This window comes from Choloepus didactylus, chromosome X (assembly GCF_015220235.1).
Source record: "Choloepus didactylus isolate mChoDid1 chromosome X, mChoDid1.pri, whole genome shotgun sequence".
Taxonomy (NCBI): domain Eukaryota; kingdom Metazoa; phylum Chordata; class Mammalia; order Pilosa; family Megalonychidae; genus Choloepus; species Choloepus didactylus.
The window spans coordinates 111706585-111725614 of record NC_051334.1 but is presented as its reverse complement, the minus strand read 5'-3'; the positions used below and the strand labels follow the sequence as shown (position 1 = coordinate 111725614).

At 43.2% G+C, this 19030-nt stretch overlaps 2 protein-coding genes across 8 annotated transcripts in view; one reads left to right on the top strand and one right to left on the bottom strand.

Moving 5' to 3' along the window:
- Window positions 1-2816, top strand: part of SYTL4 (synaptotagmin like 4) — an 87081-nt gene extending 84265 nt beyond the window's left edge. For all 6 annotated transcript variants that reach the window (XM_037821967.1, XM_037821965.1, XM_037821968.1 and 3 more), the window contains one exon: window positions 1200-2816. In XM_037821967.1, coding sequence (XP_037677895.1) covers window positions 1200-1348 — 149 coding nt within the window. In that variant the 3' untranslated portion in view covers window positions 1349-2816. The remainder of the gene's footprint in view (window positions 1-1199) is intronic.
- Window positions 2817-5641: 2825 nt separating this feature from the next.
- SRPX2 (sushi repeat containing protein X-linked 2) overlaps window positions 5642-19030 on the bottom strand; it is a 31191-nt gene continuing 17802 nt past the window's right edge. Inside the window, exons 4-11 of one of the 2 annotated variants that reach the window (XM_037821535.1) lie at window positions 14077-14268; window positions 11717-11893; window positions 11288-11414; window positions 11003-11124; window positions 9716-9895; window positions 9237-9370; window positions 7294-7415; window positions 5642-6166 (exon numbers count right to left, since the gene is read on the bottom strand). In XM_037821535.1, coding sequence (XP_037677463.1) covers window positions 5986-6166; window positions 7294-7415; window positions 9237-9370; window positions 9716-9895; window positions 11003-11124; window positions 11288-11414; window positions 11717-11893; window positions 14077-14268 — 1235 coding nt within the window. In that variant the 3' untranslated portion in view covers window positions 5642-5985. The remainder of the gene's footprint in view (window positions 6167-7293; window positions 7416-9236; window positions 9371-9715; window positions 9896-11002; window positions 11125-11287; window positions 11415-11716; window positions 11894-14076; window positions 14269-19030) is intronic. The other variant, XM_037821536.1, reaches the window with a different exon arrangement.

Genomic DNA, 19030 nt, shown 5'->3' with positions numbered 1-19030 from the left:
TCCATCAGCAAATCTTGGCCATTCTATTTTCAAAACCTATTTCAAATACTTTCAGTTCTCTCTCTTCTCTGCTACCGTGCTAATCCAGGCAACACCATCATCTCTCACCTGGGCTATTGCAATAACTTCCCAACTGGTCTCCTCTCTTCTACTCTTGCCCCATTGCAAGGCATGTAACACAAAGCATCTAGCATGATGTTTTTACAAATGTAAGCCAGTTTTTGTCAGTCCCCTGCTTAAAACCCTTCAGTGGCTTCCCAGATAGTTAGAAAACAATCGAAAGTCTTTACATGCCTGCAGACCCCTATATAATATGGACCCCTCTTTTCCTTTATGATTCATCCTGTCTCACTCTGCTGCTTGTTTACTATGCTCCAAACACAATCACTTTCTTTCTTCTCCCCAAATATACCAAGCTCAGTCCCACTTCAGAAGCTTTGCAATTATTGTTCTCTCTGCCTGGAAAGACTGGCTGCTTCCTGTCCTTCACGTCTTGACTCAGATGTTTCTGTCTCAGAGAGGTCCTCAGACCACTCCATCTAAAGTAGGCTCTGATCCAGGCACTACAAATCACCCTGTTAATTTTCTTCATAGTGTTTATCACTCTCTGAAATATCTTGTTGGCTTACTTGTATATTTTCTGTTTTCCCTAGTCAAAAGTAAGCTGAATGAGGCAGAGACCTTTTCTGCTTTGTTCACCAACCAGAGCCTAGAACAGTACCTGGCACACAGTAGGCATTCAATAAATGTTTGTTGAATAAATGAATGAGTGTATGAGTGAAAAGGAATGAAGCTGTATATAATTCTAACTTCTAGCCTGGAGTCTACAGCTAGAGAAAAACGTGTTTAGCTTTTTTTTTTTATCTTAATTTATTTTAAGTCAAGTTGGCAATAACAGAAGGGCAGCAGCCTCTGGCACAAGGTGACAGACCCTAGAACTCTGTAAAACAAGCCTTAGAATAAGAGGTCTCTAGCTACCGTGTACCATTTGGAGTTCCATTTCATCAACCTGAAGTCTCTGGGCATGGTCTCAGGGGCACAGAAATACCTGAGCAGGATCATCAGGGAGTATCTCCCATAAGCTCATCTTCGTGCCACATTATGTTTTGTAGAACTGCTCCCCTTGCTGTGTAACTCATCTTTCCTGGTGGGCTGAGGAGTAGGGCCCCTGTTCAGTCTCCTCTGGTGTTTCTCCTCAGGGATCAGTAATGGGGAAGTGGTGGACTGGATGGACTCGACTGGGGAAGAAGTGAGCCTGTGGCAGAAGATGCGACAGTACCCAGGGTCTTGGGCGGAAGGGACTCTGCAGCTCCGTTCCTCGATGGCCAAGCAGAAATTGGGCTTCTGAGTCCCTGTCCTCTGCAGGCCCAGCCCTGGCCAGGGCAAGTCAGAAGAAGCGAAGAAACCAAGACCAAAGATTTATAATTTAAAGTGTGTGTGTGTGTTGTGTATGTGTGTGTACCAACATGTATTTCTATAAATCTTATGCTAGAGCGAGGCAGACTTGTTCCCCCTTTTAAAGCAGGCTCAAGAAAAAGGGTCTCTTCAAAATGTTTTTATTTGTGCATAATGTGGTATATTTTCAGTGTCCATTCTTTCTTATATCTTTATGAGATTTAACTTTTAACCAATCCTTTTAAAACTACTTTTTATCTTCTCTCTTGCTGTCCCTGTACCCAGTTCCCCAGGAAACCCTGGCTACCTTTGGCATTAGTACCAATTTGTGTTTCGTGTGCCTGATCTGAGGATATGAGAGAGAGAAAAGTATGTCCTCTTTTATCTAGCTCTCTGATTTATGCTTGTAACTCATTTTATGCATTGATAAATTTCTGGAACTTGGCTTTTAACTTTTCTTGTTTTTAAGTGGTATCCACCTTGCTCGGGTCTGATGATTTCCTTTCAGATTTCTGAGAAAAGCCCTCAGCTCCTTCAAGTTCTAGACACTTTTTCTAGACTTTTGGAGGATCCTTATAATAGAGCTGCTTTAGAAAAGCATTTTATTTAGATAATGGCCTTTGACTGAGTCATGAACATGGCCAGAAAGACCTTCTAGCAGATCCCAGAGTGCTGTGAATGAGGGTGAAGTATCTCACAGCCCATGCTGAATTTTCTGCATTTTAAATGGATATACAGCATTTTTCTAGAGAGGTCCATGTTTCTCTAGTGAAAGATGAGACATCTTCACTTTCATTTACCATATTTTTCTTAGTATTTGTTTCTGGAGTATGTTACCATACAGAATATGGTCTACATACAGAAGAGCCGAGTATCATCTAAACTGGTCCATGTTTCTCCAGGTTGGGGATTGTTAACGCTCCAAGATAATGTGTATACAGAATCTCCCAGTTATTCTGACTTCCTTCTCGAAGTGGTTTCAGTTCCTATTGTTTCCTAAACTTGACTAGATGTAGCATGGGTGTGTTGGTCTGAGGCTTTTCTAAGAAGGGTCTGGTGATCTTAAGGTTCACTTTCTGATACTCACTATTCCAAACTCACCTTTTTATTCTTACAAGTGTATCTATACAAAGTTGTTTGTGAAAGGCATCTGTAACAGGGAGGAAATCCTTTTCACTGGGGCCAGCTTCTAACAGCCTTTCCTATAAGGCCACTGGATTGAGGGTGAGCTGTGGTGGGGTCAATTGTATGTGTGAACTGAATGGAGGAATTTTTTTTTAAAAAAGGATTACTTGGTATGGATTGATAATGTAATGGAAGTCATAACTTGGGATCCTGGGCTATTACTTGCTTTTTTGTTTTCTACCTCCTGAAATGTATGTGTGCTTCAATAAAGCTTTCTCACTTGTTGAGTGTTTGCATTTGTTAGTTCTATAGATGCTTTTGTCTCTGATGTCCTGACCTACTGTTGTTGCTTTCCACGTGGCTTGACAGATAAGAACCAAAGTGACAAATGCCATTCCCTAACCACGCTGTGTTGATTCAAAGAAAATTTGCCTTTTCCCACACTCCCGCCTGATACCTTCACTGAGCTCTGATCCCTTTCCCTTTTGTGTTTGGTCCCTAATGAGAGAACTGAGAACCTCTCTTAAAAGTGACACTACTTTTTTCTCTCTCTGTTGTACCAAGGGAGCTCCTCCTTTAACTTTGTAGGCCCTCCTGTGCTGGTAGAAGAAGAGAGATGTCCACATGGGTGGTGAAGGAAAACATTCCCTGCTATTAGCCCTTCTTTCTGGATCCCTCAATTTCTCTAGGAGGTGGGGACATTTTCCTCCACTTCTACTACCATTATTTAGCTTTGAGATATAAATAATACAGATGCTAAGTAACCAATCTCAGAAATAAGGTTCTGGGTTTCTTCGTAGAGTCTGAGTGATTCTAGACCTCTGATGCAAAAGAGCATTAACATATATTGAATGACTTTTTTGTACAAGGCTTTGTTGGACCCTTTATATGTTATCTTCTTAATTTCTCCAACCACCTTATGAAGTAGGGAATATTCCCTTTTCACACACAGGAAACTCAAGCCCACCACCACAGAACAGGTTTAGGATTTGAATCAAGGTCTGATTCTATTGCACCATGCCTCCTGTGAGAATGATGGGTGTGTTATGGGCAGAGATTCAAAGGAAGAGACAACTCATCTCTTCAGATATCGCAATAATTAAAATTTAGTTTACAAAGTAGGACAATCAGAATATCTTGGATATTATCTAGCCAGCTTACTGACTAATACATTGCGGGGGTGGTGAGGGGGCAGAGAGTGATAGAGATATATGTATGGGGTCTGGCCAGCCTGTTAGGGTCTGCCTGTGGGCCTGATTCTGCAGTTTTTTCCCTTACTTTAGGAGTTGGGATTTCTTAAATCATAATCTAAAAAGGACTACAAAGGAGGCTACAATACAACGTTACTTAAAGAAAGCAAGAATACTTGAATACTTAATTCAAGCAAGAAAGCCTTGAATACTTAAAAAAAAAAAAAAAAAAAAAGAAAACAAAAGCTCCTCAAATTTTTAAGCTGGAGGAGAATTTATATGCATGCGTCAGTCAGACTCAGATGGGAACTCTTATCATCTCAACCTTTGACCACTAACTCTTGAAGTGTTAGTGATAAAGACAAAGAAGGGCATTCTTCTTGCCGGGTGTGAAGTCTTTGCTTTGGAATTACAGACTCTGTTTGACTGGAGATTCCCCACAGTAATTCATTGTATTTTGCCTTCTGCCCATAACTTGACTCCTGCCTTTCATAGCTCCTGTATTTCCCTGGATGGAAGAGGGAGAAGGGACCATTTTGCTCCAAGTTTGACAATTTCCTCCATGTCCCATTCTACCCAGCAACTGTGTAACTTTTAATTTCGCATTTTAAAAATGAGATTTTTCACTAAAACCCCGGTGGAAACAGCTTCTCTCTGACTCACTGCTACCCCCATATGTTCTGGGCTCATGATTTATGTCCCATCACTCTGCTTTGGAGAGTGAATTTTCTTGGGTTGAAAGCCTTTCATTTCCCTCTTTCCTCCTGAATGTAACGTGAGTCTTGTGTCTGAGTAGAATTATAAAAGATGAAACCTTTCTCCTCGTTTGAAGCTTTCAGCTGTCTTTAAATGAAAAGTAGAAAGAAAAAGAAAGAGAGGCAGCATAGCATAATGTTTAAGAACATTCACTCTGGAACTGGGCCTGCTGGTGTTTAAATCCTGACTCGGCCACTCCACTTACTAGTTGTCTGATCTTGAGGAGGTTGCCTACCTGACCTCTCGGAGCTTCAGTTCCTTCATGTGCAAAATGGGGCTAATAATAGTATCTACCTTATAGGGTTCTTGTGAGGATTTCAGAGTGTATAGAGTGGTGCCTGGCACAGGGTGAACTTTGGAACATTAGCTCTGCCTCCCCATCCAGCCTACTTCCCTCTCCCCTCTAGTTTTCCACTGATGACCTCCTAGGTAAAGCTGAAGGAGAAGGGCTGCTGAGTCTTAACTATGACACTGGATTCCACAAATGTATAAAAGAAGGCTCTCAGGAACGAGGGAAAGAACACTTTTCTTTCAAACACTGGTGCACCATCGAAAGGGGCTATAGTCTGAGCAGGGATCTGTGTGTGGCTTCACTTTACAGCAGCCCAGCCTCAAATTTGCTTTCAGGCCTGGCTCATAAGGCTTCACTTTGTGCTTCTGTAGCTCCCGCGTACTCTGTCTCCCTTAAGCAGAGCTATCTGATTCTTAAAAGTGGATATCTGTGTAAGGTAATACATGAGGCTGAGTCTGTTTTCCTTTTCCTTCCCCACTATTTCATTTTATAGAGGCCTACACTGGTAGTTTTGAGGTTTCCTAGATCACGGGCTGGGGACTTCTCTGAGGAAGGGACAGCATTGTCTACCTTTTGCTGTGGGAACTGGAGGCCTCAGTAAGAAGAGGTCCTGGCCTGATTTTTCTTCCCAAGCTCCCTCCCATTGCAGCATTCCTAACTGTTAGATGAAGCAATGGTTTATATAACATTTGTAGCCCAACACCCTAGAAGGGGAAATGATAAACAGGTCCAGGTATAAGTTTTGTAGCTATCCTCCACCCTCAATGTTACAGTTGTAAGGAAAATCCAGCTACACTTGCTTCAAGCGTCCTGGCTGTCTGTCGTGGTGGTGCTGCCCTCTGCTGTTACCTCAGGGTAGAGGAACCATTTCAAACACAGCCGGTTAGTGAATGAATTTAGGCTTTACTTCATCCGAAAGACTTTAGAGAACTGGGCAGAGGCCCAGGTTAGGAAAGGAAGACCTTCTACCCTCCAGCTCGCTGTCCTCAGTTCCTACCTAGCTTCTCATGCTCCTCCTGTGCTACCTGAAGCAGACACTTGCTTCAGGGGAACTAGTACATAGCCCTAAAAAGGTGCCTGGAAATGGCCCAGGGTTGGCGAAACTTACCCATCTCAAGAGTCCTGTCCCTATAACTGTGGGAAACCATTTCCTCCTTTATATTAATCCCAAGTTTCAGCCAACGAGGGAAGTGTTTCCCTTGACCTCTCCCTTGCCCTGGCTCAGGTTCACTCGCATACGTCCCTTTGCACCCGGCGCTGGGTCAGCTCCTGGTTGCTCAGTAGGTAATCATCAATGAACGTGAATATTTCTTCAGGGGTGACAGGTTCCATGTAGCGCTCCCGGTCTATACCCTGCTTGTCAATCAATACCATGTTGAAATAGGAGCGGGTGAGGCGCTGAAATTGCCTAGAGAGAGCAGCCCAGGGGAGGTGTGAGACCTTGTCTGGGCACCCATCCCACCAAACTGCTATCTTCTGGCCCTTCACAGCTCTGTTATTGGATTAATTCCTTTCCCACCCTATCCCTTGAGCCCACCACCTCCACTACCAATCGCAAGCCCCTTTGTCTTTCTCTGCTCAGACTCCCTAGTTTTGCTGCATCTAGCTCTGCTAAGCAGCCCCTTCCTCACCCCAGCTGGAGCAGCTTTGTTATTACCTGGCTGCACTTCCATTGTCAGCTCCCTTAAAGCAGAGCTATCACACATGGCTATGCAGGCTGCACGGAATAACTCCAAGGTCACACAGTCACACAGACTAAGAGGTGACTAGTGTTTTCTCAAGTTGAGCTGGGCATAAGCTGCACAGCTGTACAGGCAGCCCTGAGGTTGATCAGTATCACATGGTTTACTCTCCTATCTGTAGCTGCAAATCTGTGATCTCTTCCTCTGAGCCTTTTTTCAGTCACTTGCTCCACTGGGACTGAATCTTTCTGTTCCCCGCTGAGACTGAGCCCTTGAGGCAGGTATTGTTTGTACAATAGAGAGCAGTAATGGCTTTATTGACCCTGAGTATTTGTGGCGGCATTGGAAAGGTGATAATGGATAGATAATGAGAAAAGTCAACTTCCACCACCTGTCACCTATGGTCTTCTCTTCCCTCGGGCCAATCGATAGGTATGATTCAGAGTTCAGTGCCTCAAGATGCCTTTTACTCTTTTGGAGACTGAAGGCAGAGGGTTGGGGCCAAGAGGCAACAGGATCAGAGGCTTATTTGAGTCATATTTGGGTCGAACTGTGTCGCAGCCCTGGCTGTGCTTCAGAGTCACCTGAGGTGCCTTTATAAAAGCACATTCCTGACGTGGTTTGGTGCGGGACCTGGTAATCCATATTTTAACCCCCACTTCCCCCATTTGATTCTGGTGTCCTGCTAGAATTAAGGACCACTCTCTGGAATTACCCAATGCATCCATAAGAGTTCAAAAACAAGGAGTGCCCCAAGAGAACAGTGTCTGCTTGTCCTCCCACAACCCCCTTATCACCAGCATCCTGCCTAAGGTTTCTGTCCACCCCTTCCCTGCCACCTCGCAGCCTGGACCTGAGCTCCTCGATGATGTTGGCTGACAGCTGTTGCTCCCTGATGCGTCCCACCTCCTGAGGTGGCTGCCCCACCAGTTCGATGATGGTCACGTGACGCAGGTCCAGCCCACAGGTGGATTGCTGAGAGGGGAGAGAACATTTGATGAAACAGGCCCTCACAGTCAAACCTAAGACTACTTGGCTGATTCCTCCTGGGAACACATGAGGTAGTGTGTGGGCAAGGAGAGGCTTCTCCCCCAAGGACAATGCCATGGGGTCTACAACCTTTCCCCTCTGTCATTTCTGAAATACTTGCCCCAACAGTATTTTTCTCATTCTACAGAAGAGTATGGAACGGTTACACCATGAGGCGTAGACAAGAGAAATGTAATTGACAAATGGCCACATAATATCTCATTGCTTCATTTGCATAAGCTTTAATGAAAGGCTATTTTGATATGATAATAATAGCTACTATTTACTGAATACACATACCTAATGCTTTGTAAGCATAAACTAATATAATCCTCTCAATACCCCTAAGGAGGTAGGTAGTATCATCCTTATTCTGTAGAGGAGGAAGTAACTTGTCCAAGTTTGCATGACAATAACATACTGAGTCAAGATTCAAACTGAGGTCCAATGTTTCCTGCCCAAGTATGGGGTCCTTACCACTAGACTATGTCGCCAGGGCCTCTTCTTGGTCTCCAGGGTTTCTCCAAAACAGTGCTAATGCTCTTTTCATTACCATTTGTTGCCTTCCTGGCACTGGACAGCACACCCTGTAACACTACCCTGGCTCTTTGTCCTGCCTTGTCTTGCAGGATAGCCTATCAACCTTGGCTGAGGTTTAAATAAGCATTGAACAATCCCTGGTGCCCCATCCTGTTTAATCTTTGGGCTCCTCTTCTAGTCCAGACCCTCAAAGTCACTGGACCCACTGACTAGTTCATAGTCTTGTTCTTGCTTCCTGTTCAAGCTGAGCTCTTGCCTCTGTTTGCCTTTTTAGGATCCCTGGAAGAACCAGGGCCCTTTTGGTCCAAACCCCCCAGTTCATCCTTTTGGAGAAACTGCTTCCATCATGGGACCCTGAGTCTTGACTTGGAAACTTTTAAGAGTCAACCTTTAGAAATCTCCTAAATAGTTTCTTCTCTTACCTGGGCACTCAGCCCCTTGCAGTTCCCCAGACCTTAGCCTTGTCAGCATACCCTGACAGCAACCTAGTCTCTTATGTGTATAAGTTCCAGTGGTCATATTTATACTGTTCTATCTACCACTCCCCCTCCGGTGGCTTTGGCTATGTTAAAAATTGTCATGCAACTCCTTCATTTTACCTTCAGATATCACAATACCTTTTCCTTCTCTTCTGCTTCTGGTAGTGGTTTAGAACACAGATCCTGGAACCAGACTGACTGGGTAAAATCCCAGCTTTGTCACTTACTAGCTAACGACCTTAGGCAAATCACTTAACCTCCCTCTGTTTCAGTGTCTTCACCCAGGAAATGGGGGTAATAATAGTACCTACTTCTTAAGGGTTGTTGTGAGGATTAAATGAATTAACATGTAAACATATAGATCAGTACCTGGTACTTATATAGCACTTACCCTATAAGTGTTTGTTAGTACCATCATTCCTTGGAAGCATAAACATAGTTAATTCCCAACATTTACATTTGATCATACCTTTCCTACAAATTGATTCAGAGTGCTTTGCCACACACTCCCTTCCTATTCTAGCCCCCATGCAAGTCACATCCACCATTCCAATGGCCATATTGCCTTTTCAGTAAAAAACATAGTTTGTAAAATGCGCTAAAGTTTTCAACAGTAAAACAGATCAAATACTATCCACAGAAAAGTTTGAAGAAGTAGGGTTTGTGCTGCAGAGAGAAATGCTCGGATTGGGAAAAGGTAAGGAGGTAATGTGTTGGAGTTAGGGGGTTATGAGGGGAGTGGGCTAACCTGTAGCATAGAGATCTGCATTTTATAATATCGGTTGGAAGGATCAGGAGCTGAGATGATGAGGAGTCGCTGTTTCTCATAGAACTGATCCAGAAGGCCAGCAGCTGAGTTAACATTGACATTAATCCTCATAGCTGGGGCAGAAGCAGATGGTCAGTCAGAGAATGGCCTTCGCCTTCATCCCAGCATGGGTAACTTAACATCTTGATGGGTTCCATTCTTTCAGGTTAACCCTTTCTGGTAGTTTCTCCTTTCTCATGGGGGGAAATCCTAAAAGAACACTTGTAGATTTTAAATTCTTCTTCTTGGGCTAGGAATATGATATGGGGGAACATTGGCTCTTAAAATATACACATCTCAGAACCACCCCCCCCCCCCCGCATTCTCACATCGTACACATTGCCATTGGATCCCTGTGCCATCCTCCAAAGTACCCTTGATCACTGTGTCCACTCTCTGCATCCCCTGGTTTCACTCACGAGCGCAGATGGGTGGTGATCCTGACCACTGGCGGCTGGACTGGCAGACCCGGGAAGAGGTCCCTTGGCGGTCATAACCACCATCACAGTGGTATTCACAGGTGGCACCATAGTTGTCCCCCGCTGAGGAGCAGGTGAGATAGCCATGCTGTGGCGGTTTCAGAGTTGGGCAGCGCCTTACTGTCAGAGAGGGGCTCAGGTCAGGGGCTATGGTGTTTCTCTTAGGAAAGAAAGTCTAAGGAAGATACCTATGCAGGGCTTTCTAGACCAGGAGACCTAGGATGATCAGAATGAATGGCTTTTCTCTCTTTCCAATAGCCAGTGATGGAACTAGAATTTTCCTTTCTTAAGAAATTAAATCTGAATTGTAGACAAAGGTGTCCATAAAGTCTGGAACACAGGTTAATATAAATAATGTCATCAAAAAACCTTATCAATCTGGAAAAAATATATTGTCATCTATGTCTACAGACTTTATGGACACCCTCTATAAAGAAGACCATCATTCAGAATAACTTATAATAGCAAAAATAAATAGGAAACAACCTAAATGTCCATCAGTGGGAAAAGGGTTAAGCACATTGTGATATATCCTTAGAGTAGAATATTATGTAAAAATATTTCTGGGAACTTTATAAAGCACATAGGAAAGTTACTTGTGTTGTAATGAAAAGCAGGAAAAGGGTTATATAAGACTGGTTACACAATATAATCTCAACTATATATTTTTTAAAAAAGAAAAGTCTGCATAGAAAAAAGAAAAAGGAAAATACCAAAAGATTAATAGCAATTCCTCTGGACAATGGGACGATAGGATTTTTTTCCTCTTTATATTTCTTTACTTTCCAAATGTTCTATAGTGAGCAGGGTATGAAATATTTTCATAATGAGAAAAGAAAAACAAAACAATATAACACAAAATAAAGAGAAAGTATCAGGTAACCAACACCACCAATTTCAGCAAAGGTGAAAGAATGAGAAGGAAGACTGATTAGATTTGATAATTAGAAGGCTAAGAAATGAAATGGATACAGAGGCTCTTTGTCATTTTTATCTAGATGTAGGGGACTGAGAAAGTCTCGTTGGGGAGTCAGGGTTTCTGAACCATGCAATGTAAGTACAGTGTAGGCTTCCTGGAAAAGCCTGTTTGGGTGGACTAGTTTTGTCCCCTCCCAGTATAAACGAGGCATGTCTCGTTCAGGCATACAGAGGAGAGGGTTGTGGTGGGCCTCTACAAGGATAGAGCAGGAATAGTGAACAATGTGAAACTGGAGAGTTTTTTCTGACCTTGTACTTTCACAATGAACTTGCAACTGGCCCGGTTGTAGGCTCGGTCATAAGCAGTGTAACGAATCACGTGCTCTCCTTCGGGAAAGTGAGAGCCAGGCTCAGGGCCTCGAAGTGTCACCCTGCATGAGACAGGGTGAAAGAGTTACTGAGGAGAGACCCTTAGAAGCAGGGTTGGGTGCACACCATCACTGTAGCCTCAGCCTGTGCAGCGCAGCATGAGCAGCCTGAGGTACTAGGAGAAGCTGCTAGAAGGAATAAGGGGCATTCATTACTTGGGCTCACCTGGTGATGGTACCATCAGCAGAATCTTTCACCAAGGGTGGGTCCCAGTATACTCGAGCAGTCAGTTTCTCTGGCTCTGCCATCTTCTCACGTGAGTGGGGACAACGGATCTTGGGGGGATCTATATCTGCCAAGGTCAGAAATAAAATGCTGACTCGTGGGTCCCCTACCTTCCCTGGAGGAGACCCATGGAAGAAATTCCATACCACCGGGTAGGTAAAAAGATGCACTCGCCATTCAAGATGCTCAGAGAAACTGGGAAAAGAAGCCCCACTCCAGGGAAAATGACCACTTTGTTAAGCATGGACCCAGAGTGCTACCTTCATATAGAACAGGAATGCCTTCTGTGATGAGAATTCCACATCCTTTGTGGATACAATGCCATGGTGGTTCTTTCCAGCAGGACAGCTGGGAGGGACCAGCATTTACCTACACACACAGGCTCGCCTCCACTCCATCGCCCATCTTCCATGCATATTCGGCTGTGGTCACCTTCCAGGTGGTAGCCACTGGAACAGCTGTAGTCACAGCGGGAGTCAAGAAGCACCCCATTTGTGCAGGTGTAGGTGCCACTAGTGATGAATGGCAGTGCGTGGCATCTCAACTCTAAGAGAGAACCAAGTGGCAAGCTCAGTGGCCTGTGGGGCTATCTGGAGGTGATGCCTGGTCTTCTAGCACAGGGAGAATCATATCAGAGACAGCAGAAAGTAAAGAAACCCTACCCAAACTGCCCTTACATTTTTGTGCCTAATTGCCTTTTGATTTTCATATTACAAAGTACAGCAGCACTCTTGGGGGGTCTCAAAGAAGCAAATTACTTACCCAAGTGCATGAACTTTGGAATCAGACCTCCTCTTACTAGCTCTGTGACTTGAGCAAGTTACCTCATCTCTCTCAGTCTCCGTGTTTTCATTTGTAAAATGTGGATACCTCATAGGAGTGTTGTTCAGATTAAATGAGACAACACATATAAACCTCTGGGCTCATCTAGGAACTCAGCCACTATTAGTTCTCTTCTTCCTCCAATGACAGTAAATTCAAAGCTCCTTTTTTTACTAAAAAAAATATTTTATTCGCAGTAAGCTTTGTCTAACATTAGGGTTTGAACAGAGAATGGTGTAGGGGTATCTGAGAAGCCTAACACCCACTCATAAAGTCCATTCAGACAAAAGTGAAGATACAGGGGTATGAGCCAGCAGCTCACAGAGAACTTGAAGGATGCAATTGCAAAGCTCCTTTTTTGAGTATAATTTTGGCACCAGCACAGACACTCCTCAGCTGAAGCGCCCTTACATGTGGAAGTGTGTTCGGGTGACAATACAAGTCAGGCCAGGTTTAGTGGTGTTTGATTGATTAAAGAGCAAGCCATGTGCCTTAGACACCACAAGTACCAGAAGCAGACACTGCCACCATGAGCCTGTGCTTCCAAAGTCTTGTTTGAGAGACCAGATACTTGAGAGGAGGAGATAAGCCGTATATTCCTCTAGGTGGTCTAAATTCTATAGCCCTGCATACCTTCAATTGTTGGAGCTATAGAATTAAGATTCTACATAAGCTATGTTCCTTTGCTTGTTGGCCAAACCAGATGACAGTTATTGCCTATTATGCTTTCCAGTATCCCTTAGGTATATAGACCCATGTAAAAATGATCCCCTTGAAATCAGGGCCAAGAAAAAAGGTTTGACTCTTCAGAAGAATTTTGTTTACCTAGTATTAAATGACAGTGAAAATGATAGCTCTAAAATGTTCACCCTTTTGTCTCTTATGAGGAAGGTCAAAGCTAGAATCAGTGCTCAAATGCAGTAATTAACTCATTCTAGGCACCTGGAAGTATCTGGTCCTCCCTTCTTTAAACTGGTTTATTTCTATTTTCAATTTATAGTATTATCATTTTCTAAAGCCAATTCAAATTCATTTTGGAAATGAGGGATATCTAAATCCTAAACAAATTAATTATAGTCACCCAGAGGTGTGTAGTAGCTTCCTTCTCTCCTCCCAAATATCTTCTCTGACCAACCCCATTTCTCTCTGAGTGCTCAGCACTTCTGTGTCCAGGTACAATATGTTCATATACACATATTCAAGTTTCCACCCCATTAGTCCCTAAGCAACCTGGGGGCAACTGAGGAACTGAGTAAACTCCTGAAGTGACCAATACAGGGTCCTGCAGATGTGGGTTTCCTAAAAATATTATTCAGCAATAGACAGATGGACAAACAAAGCCCAGCTGCTAAAAGGGGATAGGCTGTACAGCTTGAATAAGAGGCAGGGATTTGGGAGCTTAAGGGGGACATGAATTGGAATGTGGGTGTATTAGCATCCTCACATTCTAGCCTTTGGGATTCTTCTTGATTGTCAGAAGAAAATGAAGAATAGCAGATGTCTCACAGTTCCAATGCCATGGCATTCTAAGAAAGTAAGCAGTTTACTCCAAGTGGGAAGGAGCCTGGGACCGTACATCCTTGGGAGCTCCAGAGGAAGGCCTAGGTCCACATCAGGCCTCAGGCCCAAGGCTGAGCTCCTCCCTATGTGCCCTCCTGGACTCTCTGGGTCAGCGGGGCTGGCTGCTATTTAAATGCTCTTATTGTTTGGGTAGTTGACCCCAAGGAGAGAAAATGAGCTAGAATGTTAGGATGGGGAAAGACCCTGTTAGGGGACCAAGGGAAAATTCCCAATTTGCCCTGGAGAGAAGGGCATGGTAACATCCCCAGGCACATACTCTCAGTGGCTAACTGGTTGGCTTCTCTCATATATATACATGTCAGCATATGTACACATACACAACTTACGTCTGCAGTAGGCAGTTCCAGACCAACGGCGGCTTGGCAGGCATTGCACTGACTTCCGTCCAATCAGTCGGAAGCCCCAATCACAGGAGAGCTCACAACGAGTGCCCAGGCTGCTGTGATAATTTCCTCCCCTTGGTGAGTAGCATGTGGCTTCTCCATCCTGGATATTTAATGTATAACACCATTGGGGGACTGTAGCAATAGAAGAGAAGTAAGCTAGATGTACAGTAATCAAGAAAGTATAGTGTTGGCAAAAGGATAGACACATAGATCAATGGTACAGAATAGAAAGCCCAGAAATACATCCACACAAGTATGCCCAATTGGTTTTTGACAAAAGTTCAAAAGCAATTCAATGGAGGAAAGATAGCCTTTTGAACAAATGGTGCTGGAGCAATTGGACATCCATAGGCAAACAAATGAACCTTCACCTAAGTTGCACTGTTTACAAAAATTAACTCAAAATGGATCACAAACTTAAATGTGAAATGTAAAACTACAAAACATTTAGAGAAAACATAGGAGAAAATCTTTGGGATCTAGGGCTAGGTGAGGAGGTCTTAGATATGACACCAGAAGCACAATCCATAAAAGGAAAAAAATTAATAAACTGGACTTCATCAAAATTAGAAACTTTTGCTTTGTGCAAGACACAAGCAAGAGATGAAAATACAAGCCATAAAGTGGGAGAAAATATTTGCAAACTACATATGCAACAAAGGACCAGTATCTAGAATACATAAAGAACTCTGAAAACTCGACATAAAAAGGGAAACAATCCAGTTACAACATGTGCAAAAGACATAAACAGACATTTCACTGAAGAAGATATTCCAATGGCAAATAAGCACTTGAAGAGATGTTCAGCATCATTAGAGAAAAGCAAATTAAAACCACAATGAGATACCATTATATTCTTATATCTAAACTTAAAAAACAAAAACAAGAACTGGCAACACCAAGTGCTGGTAAGGGTATAGAGAAACTGGAACTCTCACACATTGCTGGTGGGAGTGCAAAATGATACAGCCACTTTGGAAAATATTTTGGTAGTTGTTTTTTTTTTATAAAGGTAAACATACACTTACCATATGGCTCTCCACTCCCACTACTAGGTATTTACTCAAGTGAAATAAAAACCCATATTCACAAAAAAGCCTGCACACAAATGTTTCAAGTAGCTCTATTCATAATTGCCAAAAGCTGGAAATAACTTAGATGTCCTTCTATGGCTGAATGGTTAAACAAACTGTGGTTCATTCATACAAAGGAATGAACTATTGATACACAAAGCAACATGGATAAATCTTAAGTGCATTTTGCAAAGTGAAAGAAGCCAGACTCCAATGATTACACAGTGTAAGATTCCATTTGTGTGACAATCTGGAAAAGGCAAAAATATAGAGGTGGAGTACAGATAAGTAGTTGGCAGAGATTGGAGAACACATAGGGAATATCCTCAAAGGGGCAGTACCAGGCACGCTTGTGAGGTTATGGAACTTGTGTTGGGAACTCTGGAGGTGGTTACCTGACTCTATGCATATGTCAAAACTCATAGGGAGGAGGCGGGGCAAGATGGCAGACTGGTGAGCTGTATGTTTTAGTTACTCCTCCACGAAACTAGGTAGAAAGCCAGGAACTGCGTGGACTGGACACCACAGAGCAATCTGACTTTGGGCATACTTCATACAACACTCATGAAAATGTGGAACTGCTGAGATCAGCGAAATCTGTAAGTTTTTGCGGCCAGGGGACCCGCGCCCCTCCCTGCCAGGCTCAGTCCCGGGGGAGGAGGGGCTGTCAGCTCCGGGAAGGAGAAGGGAGAACTGCAGTGGCAGCCCTTATCGGAAACTCATTCTACTGATTCAAACTCCAACCATAGATAGACTGAGACCAGACACCAGAGAATCTGAGAGCAGCCAGCCCAGCAGAGAGGAGACAGGCATAGAAAAAAAACAACACGAAAAACTCCAAAACAAAAGCGGAGGATTTTTGCAGTTCTGGTGAACATAGAAAGGGGAAGGGCCCTGAGGCGCATATGCAAATCCCGAAGAAAAGCTGATCTCTCTGCCCTGTGGACCTTTCCTTAATGGCCCTGGTTGCTTTGTCTCTTAGCATTTCAATAACCCATTAGATCTCTGAGGAGGGCCCTTTTTTTTTTTTTTTTTAATCCTTTTTTCTTTTTCTAAAACAATTACTCTAAGAAGCCCAATACAGAAAGCTTCAAAGACTTGCAATTTGGGCAGGTCAAGTCAAGAGCAGAACTAGGAGAGCTCTGAGACAAAACGCAATAATCCAGTGGCTGAGAAAATTCACTAAACACCACAACTTCCCAAGAAAACGGGGGTGTCCGCTCACAACAATCATCCTGGTGGACAGGAAACACTCCTGCCCATCGCCAGCCCCATAGCCGAGAACTGCCCCAGACAACCCAGTGTGACGGAAGTGCTTCAAATAACAGGCACACACCACAAAACTGGGCGTGGACATTAGCCTTCCCTGCAACATCAGCTGATTGTCCCAGAGTTGGGAAGGTAGAGCAGTGTGAATTAACAAAGCCCCATTCAGCCATCATTTCAGCAGACTGGGAGCCTCCCTACACAGCCCAGCAGCCCAGAACTGCCCTGGGGGGACGGCACTCACCTGTGACATAGCACAGTCATCCCTCAACAGAGGACCCGGGGTGCACAGCCTGGAAGAGGGGCCCACTTGCAAGTCTCAGGAGCCATACGCCAATACCAAGGACTTGTGGGTCAGTGGCAGAGACAAACTGTGGCAGGACTGAACTGAAGGATTAGACTATTGCAGCAGCTTTAAAACTCTAGGATCACCAGGGAGATTTGATAGTTAGAGCCACCCCCCCCCCAACTGCCCAGAAACACGCCCCATATACAGGGCAGGCAACACCAACTACACACGCAAGCTTGGTACACCAATTGGACCCCACAAGACTCACTCCCCCACTCACCAAAAAGGCTAAGCAGGGGAGAACTGGCTTGTGGAGAACAGGTGGCTCGTGGACGCCACCTGCTGGTTAGTTAGAGAAATTGTACTCCACGAAGCTGTAGATCTGATAAATTAGAGATAAGGACTTCAATTGGTCTACAAATCCTAAAAGAACCCTATCAAGTTCAGCAAATGCCACGAGGCCAAAAACAACAGAAAATTATAAAGCATATGAAAAAACCAGACGATATGGATAACCCAAGCCCAAGCACCCAAATCAAAAGACCAGAGGAGACACAGCACCTAGAGCAGCTACTCAAAGAACTAAAGATGAACAATGAGACCATAGTACGGGAGATAAAGGAAATCAAGAAGACCCTAGAAGAGCATAAAGAAGACATTGCAAGACTAAATAAAAAAATGGATGATCTTATGGAAATTAAAGAAACTGTTGACCAAATTAAAAAGATTCTGGACACTCATAGTACAAGACTAGAGGAAGTTGAACAACGAATCAGTGACCTCGAAGATGACAGAACGGAAAATGAAAGCATAAAAGAAAGAATGGGGAAAAAAATTGAAAAAATCGAAATGGACCTCAGGGATATGATAGATAATATGAAACGTCCAAATATAAGACTCATTGGTGTCCCAGAAGGGGAAGAAAAGGGTAAAGGTCTAGGAAGAGTATTCAAAGAAATTGTTGGGGAAAACTTCCCAAATCTTCTAAACAACATAAATACACAAATCATAAATGCTCAGCGAACTGCAAATAGAATAAATCCAAATAAACCCACTCCGAGACATATACTGATCACACTATCAAACACAGAAGAGAAGGAGCAAGTTCTGAAAGCAGCAAGAGAAAAGCAATTCACCACATACAAAGGAAACAGCATAAGACTAAGTAGTGACTACTCAGCAGCCACCATGGAGGCAAGAAGGCAGTGGCACGATATATTTAAAATTCTGAGTGAGAAAAATTTCCAGCCAAGAATACTTTATCCAGCAAAGCTCTCCTTCAAATTTGAGGGAGAGCTTAAATTTTTCACAGACAAACAAATGCTGAGAGAATTTGCTAACAATAGACCTGCCCTACTGGAGATACTCAAGGGAGCCCTACAGACAGAGAAACAAAGAAAGGACAGAGAGACTTGGAGAAAGGTTCAGTACTAAAGAGATTCGGTATGGGTACAATAAAGGATATTAATAGACAGAGGGGAAAAATATGACAAACATAAACCAAAGGATAAGATGGCTGATTCAAGAAATGCCTTCAAGGTTATAACGTTGAATGTAAATGGATTAAACTCCCCAATTAAAAGATATAGATTCGCAGAATGGATAAAAAAAAATGAACCCTCAATATGTTGCATACAAGAGACTCATCTTAGACACAGGGACACAGAGAAACTGAAAGTGAAAGGATGGAAAAAAATATTTCATGCAAGCTACAGCCAAAAGAAAGCAGGTGTAGCAATATTAATCTCAGATAAAATAGACTTCAAATGCAGGGATGTTTTGAGAGACAAAGAAGGCCACTACATACTAATAAAAGGGGCAATTCAACAAGAAGAAATAACAATCGTAAATGTCTACGCACCCAATCAAGGTGCCACAAAATACATGAGAGAAACACTGGCAAAACTAAAGGAAGCAATTGATGTTTCCACAATAATTGTGGGAGACTTCAACACATCACTCTCTCCTATAGATAGATCAACCAAACAGAAGACCAATAAGGAAATTGAAAACCTAAACAATCTGATAAATGAATTAGATTTAACAGACATATACAGGACATTACATCACAAATCACAAGGATACAGATACTTTTCTAGTGCTCATGGAACTTTCTCCAGAATAGATCATATGCTGGGACATAAAACAAGCCTCAATAAATTTAAAAAGTTTGAAATTATTCAAAGCACATTCTCTGACCACAATGGAATACAATTAGAAGTCAATAACCATCAGAGACTTAGAAAATTCACAAATACCTGGAGGT